Here is a 9,600-nt window from a genome sequence, read left to right on the forward strand (position 1 = left end):
GGAACAGGGTCGGCCTATTAAGGCTGGGGATTCTACTGAAGAAATAATCACACAGAGAAAAAACAAAACTTTATTGTTCCCTCCAAGGGATTAATGCCAGGAAATGAATGGTCCCCATGCCCCCCACCCCTGGGGGACAGACAGGGCAGTGCAGGGTGCAGCATGGCCCCTCCAGTCCAGGTTGAACTTCCAACCCCTGAGGCCCCCTCACTCGAGAAAATTGGCAATCCTGCCATTGCGGAAACAGTGACCTGGGCCAGGGCCAGGACTCCAGGACTCTACAGCTTGGAGGCGACCAGGGATAAGGGCCACCAACCACTCTAGAGAGGCTGGGCCCCAGACCCAGGAGACCCCTCCCCAAGGGTGGGACACAGCTGCAGGCCTGGGGGAGCCCGAGGGCCCTTGGCTGGAGAGTCTCACGCAGAGGGGCACCTGGGCACAGGGGCAGCCCAGGAATCAGATGAGAACCCGAGAAGGAGACACTGCAGGTGGATGCCGAGGTCCAAAGCCACTACTTGTCAATGAGCCCGCCCTCCTTGAGCTTAAAGTAGAAGAATTTCTCCAGGGCGCTGGCGCAGCGGCAGTACTCGCTGTCTGGGGGGTTGTACTCGCGGCAGTTGGCAATGACCCGCTGCAGGTCGGCCACAAAGAGCTTCCGGGTCACATAGTAGCGGCTGCGCAGCCTCTCGGTCATGGTCTTCAGGTCTGGGGCAGCGGGAGAGAAGGGCCCGCCTTGCAGAGGCTGCGTGGCCCAGGCAAGGCAGCAGCAGGCGGGGGCAGGGGCAGAGGGAAGGGGTTGCAACGGAGGGTCCTCACCGATGGGGAAGCGGATGACCTCGTAGTAGTCTGGGGCCTCCGACTTCTTCACCGGCTCCATGAAGGGCCAGGCACTGGGGTGGGACTGCAGAGGAGAGCCAAGCTGGGGCTGGGCCACTGTGCCCCCACCCAGCTCGTGACTGTCACCCCCCTACCCACCCTGGGTCAGAAAGCCACAGCCACTGGCACGGGGGCTACCAGAAGGGAGTCTCCCCACCTTGATCTGGGCCAGCAGGTTTTTGAGGGTCGTGTAGAGCTGGTCCGGGTCCTTCAGCTCCTTCCTTCAGGGAGAGAGGCCAAGTCTGAGGCTCCTGGTCCCTCTGCCTCCCCCTCCCCCTCCTCTCCCTCCACACAACTCACCCCTTGTCCTTCCCCAGCGGCTTCCAGCCCGTCTCTCCTGCAAAGTGGGGAGTGGGGAGAACACCCCTAAGAATGCCTGTCCACACCCCTAGCAGTATGCACCCCCTCCCCGGCAAAGACCCTTGCTCACGGATGCCGGGGACGCTCTCCACAGGGATCTGCCTCACACCCTCCTTGAAGCAGCTGAGCCCAGGGTAGACCTTTCGGATCTGGGCCTGTTTGCGCTCAATCAGCTTCTTGATGATCTGAGAGAAGGAAAAGTCTGAGGGGCCAACCCCAGCTCCAGCAACCACCCTCCCTGAGCCACAGTCAGGGCCCCTCCTAATTTCCCCTAAGAGGCAGAGGAAGGGCCAAGACCCTGGCCCATCCCACTTCACATGTGCACATGCATTATACACCCACACGTGTGTTCACCCTCAAATGCACGTTCACAAAAAGCCCCACAGATGCAAGCGTGTGCATGTGAGCACATGTGCACACACACGCATGCACACCTCCTTCTGCTTCTTAATGATGTGGGACAGCTCTGTGTAGGGGATCCGAGGATTCAGCTCACACTCCATCAGTGTCGCGCCCTCATAGTCCTTAATGTAGCCCAGGTAGCGGCTCTTGGGCACCTTGATGTCCTTGGAGAAGCCCTAGTGGGTGAAGAGTTATGGCCAATCCCATCAGCAAGGTTTTTTTCCAACTTGAATCTGTCCCTGGAATGTTCGCAGGCCGGCTGCCCCTCCTGACTCCCCCTTAAGAGCTTCCCAGTTCTCCCGACCTGCCCGCTGCCCTTTAAGAGAACCCTCTTCTTCCCTGGGGCAGCAGCAGGAGGGAGGAAGACAGGCATGAAGGACTTCCCCGCAGGTGTTGGATGGAACAGGGGACACAAAGGGACACCAGGGGGCTGGACAGAATGCCCCCTGTCCCCAGGTAGGGTGCAAGCATGGGGTGAGGCAAGCGTCACCTGTTTTTTGAAGTAGCCAATGGCGTACTCATCAGCGTAAGTGAGGAAGTAGAGGATGTTGTGTTTGATGTGATACTCCTTCAGGTGGTTCATCAGGTGAGTCCCATAGCCCTGTGGGGGAGGGGGAAGGGCTTACCAGGGGGAGGGGTCAGGCCTGGGGCTAGAGAGGTCTAAGGAGGGCCAGGAGAAGAGGGAGCCGACTGGAAAGGAGGTGGGAATAGCCAGGGGATCCAAGTCAGGTAGGAGGAAGGTGATCGGCAAGGAAGGAGAGTTTATGGGGAGAAAAGTGAAGGATGCTGGGTTTCTAAGCGCTTACTCTGGGCCAGGTGTGGTGCTTGGTTCTTTACAGATCAATCCTCAAGTTAACAGCTATCATTACCTCCATCTTACAGGAAGAAAAACTGAAACTCAGCTACGTTTGGAAATGTGTCCAAGGTCAGGTGGCCAGCCACAGCCAGGAGGACCAGGATCCAAACTTAACCTGTATGCTGTGGTCCACAGGCCACTAGGTCGCATTCCCTGGGCCTCAGAACTGGGGGGAAGAGGAAGGGGAATCACAAGGGCCCCACTCATCGCAGCATCTGAATCCCAAAGACACCCTCACTCTGTCTCCTACACACGATAGGACCAAGGAGGCACCATGCAGATCCGGGCTATGTAAAACAGGACAACCAGGGACCCTAACAATGGGTCTGTTGTGACAATTAAAGGGCAGAAGCCAGGACTATCACTCAGCGCAGGGCTATTGTAAAACTTAACTCCCTAGCGTATGTAAATGTTCCTATGATGAAGGAAATACTGGGCCATTTAAAACTGTTACTGTAAATCTGAAGAGTTCTCATCACAAATAAAAAAATATCTTTTTTCCTATTCCTTTAATTTTGTATCTATGTGGGAGGACGTATGTTCACTAAACTCATCATGGTAATCATTTCATGATGTACGTCTCTCAAATCATCATGCTGGACACCTTACACTTACACAGCCCTACGTGTCAGTCACACCTCAACAAAGCCAGAAGAAAACAAAATAAAAGTGTTATAGATTCTTGGGTTCCATTTGTCAACAGGTGTTTCCTTAATCCAGTTGTCAAAGAACGACTGCCACCTTGTGGGTTTGTGAGGAACTGCCTGGCCGTTAAGGGTTGGGGGCAGCTGTGCTACCACACAGTGCTGCCCTCACCTGGTCCAGACGCAGAGGCAGAAGGTGGGACATGGCTGGCACCAGGTGCTTGGACTCACCTTGACCTGCTCGTTTGAGGTGACAGCACAGAAGACAATCTCCGTGAAGCCCTGGGTGGGAAACATGCGGAAGCAGATCCCACCAATGACCCGCCCATCCTTGATCAAAGCCAGAGTCTTGTGCTTCCTGAGGGGAGAGAGGTCAGGTCACAGTCCCTACCTGTCCCCCAAATGCTCCCCAGAAACCCACAGCCCTGGAGACCTGAGCTGTACCCAGTGCTGGGAACCAAGGAGCAAGAATTCCTCAAGGCTGGAGGGAAAGGCCGGGGGAGCAGTGGGGAGGCACCGCGGCCTGGGGTTGGGCTCTCCGGGGGGGACGTACGGGTCAAAGACAAGGCGGGCGATATACTCCTTGGGCATGCGTGGCAGCTGGTGGGAGAAGACATTCTGTAGCCCCACGAGCCAAAGCAACACCCGCCGGTTAGCCTTGGGTGTGAGTGAGTTGCCGATGACGTGGAACTCGATGATGCCGCGGCGCTCCTCCAGGCGGGCGGTCTCATCCCGGGCTGCGTTGGCCGACAGCAGGCTTGTCTGGGTACCAGAGAAGGGGTGGTGAGCCGGGGTCTCAGATGGCAAGGCCCCTCCCCTACTGGTCAGTAAGCCAGGCTGCCCACCTCAGGCCCCAGCATGGCAGCGGGGTCAGTGATGGTGAGCATGACCTCGTTGACTAGCTCCATGGGGATGTCGCCCATCACTCGGAGCCGCTTGGCATCCTCCAGGGTCAGGTTCTCTGGGAGCTTCCTCTTCTCGCCTGCTAGGGAGGTTGGCAAGGTTTCCCAGGGACAACAAGAGAGGTTGGGGGAGGGAGAAATGAGCGGCAGAGGTTGGAGTCAAGTACCCACCTGGCATGGGCTCAGCCCCTCCAGAATCCAGGCTCAAGGAGCTGTTGCTGCTCCCACCTATGGTGGGGCTGAAGATGGGGGCGCTGGGGACAACCGCGGCATTGACAGTAGCTGAGAGAGAAGAGACAAAAAACTCAGGAGATGCATACTGAAGGTGCTGGAGCATCCTGCAAAGGGATCTGGGCTCTCTGAACCCCAAGTGAGCCCCCCTGCGCTTCCCCACTGCTGCCATTCGCAGTCCCTCCTCCACAGCAGGGCTGAGCTCAGCTAGGAAGGCCAAGTAGAGAGCCCGCACGTACCTGGCCGGGGCACCAGCTGGGTCCCTTCTGAGGGAGGCATGGTGAAGCCTGACTCCCAGATTGGAGAGTTTGCCCCGTAGATCTCCTCCTCCAACATAGACAGGAATCTGTGGGGCAGGAGGGGACAGTCTGTCCCACAACTCTGTCCTCCAACTGAGGAGGCAGCCTGGGCCAGACACCGGAGGGGCTGGAGGGCACGCTGCCCTCAGGGAACTGGGAGCATAAGAACAGAGACAGCCTCTGCCTTCAGACGAGGGGGAGGCAAAGCATCCTGCCTTCTGGGAGCCCCTTGTTGAAGGCAGGAGGGCAGGACAATCCGGAACAGAGACCAGAGGCGCAGTGAGCCATGGGAACAGCACAGGGAGGTGGCGTCTGAGCCAATGGCATCCTGTGCTGTGTGGCCAGGCAGGGTACCCAGTCACCCTAGGCCTCAGTATCAAAATGTGACTCTGAATCCACCTTCTCCTGCCTCATCGTACTCCCACCTGGTGGTAGGAGCCCAGGAGGGCATGGGTTAGTCAGGAAAGTCTTCTTGAACTGGGTAGCAATGAGCCAGGTTTAAAATGAAAAGAAAGTATGGCAGAGCAGAGGAAAATCTTACAGAAATGACCAGGACAGGGGTGGAAATCGGTTTCACCTTAAGTGTAAGCTCTGGTTTCTTGGAGTGCTGTGGTGGGAAAGATTCTGAGCTGTGTCCACACCCCATGGGAAACAATTAGTCACATCTATCAGGGGTGTGGGTGGAGGCAGAGTTAGCACCTGGGCCATTTAACTGCCATCCCCAAACTAGTACACAAAAGGCAAATAGCTAGCAAGTTGCATCTGGGCCATGTGCAAGTCAGCCAGCTGGAGGCCCAGATCCCAGAAGGCTCCTGGAGGGAAAGAAGGGACCAATCCAGGAAGCCTTCCTGGAAGAAAAGGGACCACAAGGAGGATGTGAATGTGGTACAAAATCCTGATAGGCCCAAACGAGCCTTACTTGGGGAAGTGGGTGAGAATGAGGGTCCTCTTCTCGGGCACTAGCTTGTCCTTCTCCACCCGGAACTTCTCCAGTAGTTGTCGCCGGGTAACGGTGAAGATGGAGCGGAGAAGGCTCCGCCCAAAGACGTGAGTGGTCTCGTACCTGGGGAGGCTATCGCAGCTCTGGGGCACGTGGCAGTAACAGAGCCATCTGCGGGAGTGGGGAGGTGGTGAGTGCAGAAACTGAGTCCAGGCTGGGCCTGCAAGCCTCCCCACTGTGCTGTCCCTGGCTGGACCTACCTGGTGTAATTGACCTTATAAGTGGCCACATCCTCCGCCTGAGACCTCTGCCGAAATTGAGCAGGTGTCTCAAGCTTCCAGTAGTTAAGGCAGAGCAGGAACATCTTTGAGAGCTCAAACATTGTCTGCCGCTCACGGGGAGCCAGGTGACTAAACTTGTACTGCACAAAATTCAGCACACCCTGAGGGGGGCAGTGGAACAAAACAGGGGAGGAGGTGTGAACAGTCAGCAGGGGCTTCTTATCCAAAAGTAGGTGCTTCCTGAGGGCAGAGGCAAGGCTCTCTGGGGCTTTCACTCTGGGACTGTCTCTGAGGAGAAATTATACCCCCTCCCCCCTCCAAGCCCACCCTAAGGTTAGCACAAAGCATCCTTCCTTCTCTGGACCTCTTCCCTGTTCTCAGTTTGAGGGGAATGGATAACACAGGCTCCCCACTCCTCCAAGATGCCCCCAATTCTCTTAACACTTTCCTCATCTCACCTGTTCAATATTAGGTTTCTCAAATGGGGGGCTGCCCAGGGACCCCTCCACCACGGGCCGGGTCATCTGCAGGATGCATTTCCGCAGGAGCTTAAGGAAGAAGAGGGAGAAGTAGAGGTCAGCGGAGTACAGAGCTGCAGACCCCTCCCCGCCCCAGCCTCCCTCCTTCGACCACTCACACTCACTTGGAGGAAGCTCACCTTGAAGAGGTAGAAATAGACCTGCTTGGTGTCTGTATCCTCTTCCTTGTGAACAGACATAAACAGATTCTCCACGTCCACCACCATCCCCAGCAGCCGGTTAATCTCATCCTCTGACACGTTCTCCAGGTGGGACACGTGATCAGCTGTAAGGACAAGTGGTAGTTGGGGAAAATGGACAGAAGAGATGAACAGGACTTCCTGCCCCTCTTCATTGCCAGCCAAGACACACCCTCAGTCCCTCCAACCAGTGTAAGCAACAATGTGACTGCTTCTATGCCAGCCCTGGGAGGCCCCTCTCTCTTCTGGGCTGGCAGATTTCCTTTCTTATCCGTTCGGGCATATACACTCCCAGTCCAATCCCTCCTTAGGAGGCATTTTCGGTCTTTCAGAGATGAAGCTCTGTGGCATTTAAGTCATCCCGTCCAAGCAGGACGCAGCACCTTCCCTCATCCCAGCTCCAAGGGCACTACCTGCCTTACCCAAGGGGTGCTCACAGCTGCGGCACAGCTCGCTTAAGTTGGCAGCAGGCTGCTGCAGGTCCATGCGGGGTGCAGTGGGAGGCTTGGGGTTCTTCCAGCCATTACATTTGCAGGTTTCATTGGCCTGGAGATAGAAGGATCGGTCAACAACCCTGTAACCAGGGGACAAGCAGCCACTCCCCAGCCAGAGCTTTGCCCCCATTCCCACCCGAGCTCGAGGATGCCCCAGGCCCCGCCCCCTCTCACCCAGGCCCCGCCCCCACCTTGCAAGCCGAGAAGACCCCTAGCTTCTCAAGCTTCTTGGCGCGCGGCAGCCCCCGGACTTGCGCCTTCCTCTGGCTGGCGCGCTGCTGCTGGCTCAGACCAGGTCGAGCCGGATCACCCCCGCTCCCGGTACCCCCACTTCCTACCCCGGGCCCCCCCGTCCCTGTGCTCCCGGCTGGGGCTGCAGCTGGGGCGGGGACTGGTGCCGGAGTGGGAGCTGGAGTCGGGGCTGAAGCCGGACTGAGGGCAGGAGTCGGAGTTGGGGCAGGGGCTGGGGACTGAAGGGGTCGGGGCTGCGCGGCCGGGGCCGGGGTCGAGGACTGGGAAGGTTCCGCCATGGCTTCCCCCGCAGCGGAGCGCGGCTCGGCGCTCCCAGCCCTAGGGCCGCATGGGCAACCGGCGCTCAGTGCGCAGGCGTCGCTGCCCCGGAGCACGATGGGAGTTGTAGTCTTTCGCGGCCGCTCCTTTTGCCTCCAGCTTCCAGACTTTTCTGTCCTGTCTCTTGATCCGGGACAGCTAAGTGAGTCCCGAGCCAGCACCCCAGATTGACTCCTCACTTGTAAACTCTATCGAAGGCTCCCAGGATAGTCAAGATTGCTGCCTACTTGGGGCAAGGAGAAGCATCCCAGAAAACAATCTTCTGTTCGAGGAATCACCTCCCAAGCCGGAGGATGGAAATGCTTGTCTGGGGCCTGTAGTCAAGTTGGCTTCTTGCACATCTCCCTCCTTCCCCACTTTGGCCCTATCCCACGTCTCCAGACACAGAAGTGCAGCTACAGTGGCGATTAAAAGGCAACAAGCAGCTCTATTTCTTGATTTGTGAAGTGGTTACACGGGTGTGTTTTGTGCACTTTTATGTACGTTATACTTTAACAAAAGGGGTTTATTATAAAAGTACTGAGCGCCAGAGTCATGGCCGTGGTCACGAAAAAGGCTACCGCGGTGGGAATGAGGTAGAGGCAGAGGAGGGTGCATGGGAAGGACTCTCCCCTTACCCCGTGGGCATCTATCAGGCAGGGCCCACATCCTTATCTCTGCAGTCCCAGAGCACAGCTCTGAGCCTGCCACATTAAGCCTGGGGCCAGGAAGGCGCGTCCACCTCCCAGTCCCAGTGTGCCGCAGGATTGGGCGTGGTCAGAGAACGGCAGGACCTTCCGAGAATGGATGACCCCGCAGTCATACTCTGATGGCTCTTTTCAGGGGGCAATCCTGTTTGCCCCCAGGCCTGATACTTGGAATATTGCCTCAATCTCATCTCCACTCTGTGCTGGTGACCGCTCCAGGGTCAGGCTTATGCACTGCCAGCCTCCTTTGGCTTATCCGTTTGGGTCACAGCCCTGGGAGATGGGGAAAGGGCCCAAGAAAGGGGCAGGATCCGGGACAAAAGCAGCAGTGGGCACACCAGGGTGGCTGCTAACCCGTGGAGGTGGGACATGCGTGCATTGCTGACCACAAGCTCTGCAGAAGTGAACCTCGCGGGAAGCCAAGGGAGGCCCCTTAACAGAGCGGCGCCACGCGAGTGGGAGTAGAGCCGCGCGGAGCCTCGAGGGACTCCTCTCCGGGAGTCCTTGGTCGGAGCGCTACCTTCGGAGCCTCGCGCCCTTCAACAGCAGTTGCTGCTCACTCAGATGCAGCGGGTCGGTAGCAGTCTCCCCAACGGGAGCCAGGTGGCATCTCGATGTCCCAGCGCAGCCTTCGCTGAACAGAACCATGTGGCCACTCTACCGGTACAGCAGCTCACGGATGATGTGGCAGCTGTGCGGGACAACGTCCATGCGGAGGATGGTTTCCAGATGAAGGTGTATGCCCACGGCTTCACCCCTGAGGAGCTGGTCGTTCAAGTGGACGGTGGATGCCTGATGGTGACCGGCCAGCGGCAGCTGGAGGGTTGCAGACCGGATGGGAGCAGCTTCCGCGTGGCGCAGAAGGTGCACCAGCAAATGCCGCTACCGCCAAACCTGGATCCCGCCGCCATGACCTGCTGCCTGACCCCCTCCGGCCAACTGTGCGTCCGTGGCCAGTGCCGGGAGCTGCCTTCCCCTGAAGCCCAAACAGGACCGGCCTCGAGACTGAGGAGCCGCGGCTCTAAGAAGGGTTCCAACCTAGCCTGACCCAGTAAACCACTACCGTAGTGAGCAGCAGTCTGTGTCCGTGGTCTTTTCTTGTGGTTGGGGGTCAGAGGTGGAGGTATAACAAAGGTAGTAGGAGGGCCCAGAGAGGCAGGAAAGGCACCTCAAGATGATGATCCACCAAGAATCAGGCCCGGTGGCCCCCGAGGAAGCTGGGGGTAGGTGGGCGGTACTGTTTTACCCGGCTCAGCTGCCTGGACCAACAGCTCCAGCAGAGGGCAACAGAGGGCCAGAAGGGCCCAAGCCTCATTTGACTTCAGGTCAGCAGAGGGCCCC

The 9,600-nt window shown here is 57.8% G+C and overlaps 2 protein-coding genes across 3 annotated transcripts; one reads left to right on the top strand and one right to left on the bottom strand.

Moving 5' to 3' along the window:
* Window positions 1-54: 54 nt before the first annotated feature.
* Window positions 55-7,601, bottom strand: KAT2A (lysine acetyltransferase 2A). Of its 2 annotated transcripts, none has more exons than XM_064495720.1 (18): window positions 7,195-7,601; window positions 6,932-7,055; window positions 6,450-6,595; window positions 6,250-6,339; window positions 5,771-5,952; window positions 5,490-5,681; window positions 4,511-4,617; window positions 4,212-4,322; window positions 3,984-4,120; window positions 3,692-3,900; window positions 3,370-3,496; window positions 2,129-2,239; window positions 1,671-1,814; window positions 1,307-1,421; window positions 1,177-1,213; window positions 1,034-1,097; window positions 817-901; window positions 55-705 (listed from the first exon to the last, which is right to left on the bottom strand). In XM_064495720.1, the coding sequence occupies exons 1-18, from the start codon at window positions 7,531-7,533 to the stop codon at window positions 512-514; spliced, it is 2,514 nt and encodes an 837-aa protein (XP_064351790.1). In that variant the 5' UTR covers window positions 7,534-7,601; the 3' UTR covers window positions 55-511. The 2 variants fall into 2 exon arrangements, with proteins under 2 accessions (XP_064351790.1, XP_031324619.2); XM_031468759.2 differs by having other exon boundaries at window positions 3,984-4,123.
* A 1,217-nt stretch (window positions 7,602-8,818) lies between these two features.
* Window positions 8,819-9,333, top strand: HSPB9 (heat shock protein family B (small) member 9). The gene has a single exon (XM_010981776.3). It carries the CDS (start codon window positions 8,824-8,826, stop codon window positions 9,304-9,306), a length of 483 nt encoding a protein of 160 aa, XP_010980078.1. The 5' UTR covers window positions 8,819-8,823; the 3' UTR covers window positions 9,307-9,333.
* The last annotated feature ends 267 nt before the right edge of the window (window positions 9,334-9,600 follow it).

Source organism: Camelus dromedarius, chromosome 16 (assembly GCF_036321535.1).
Source record: "Camelus dromedarius isolate mCamDro1 chromosome 16, mCamDro1.pat, whole genome shotgun sequence".
NCBI lineage: Eukaryota > Metazoa > Chordata > Mammalia > Artiodactyla > Camelidae > Camelus > Camelus dromedarius.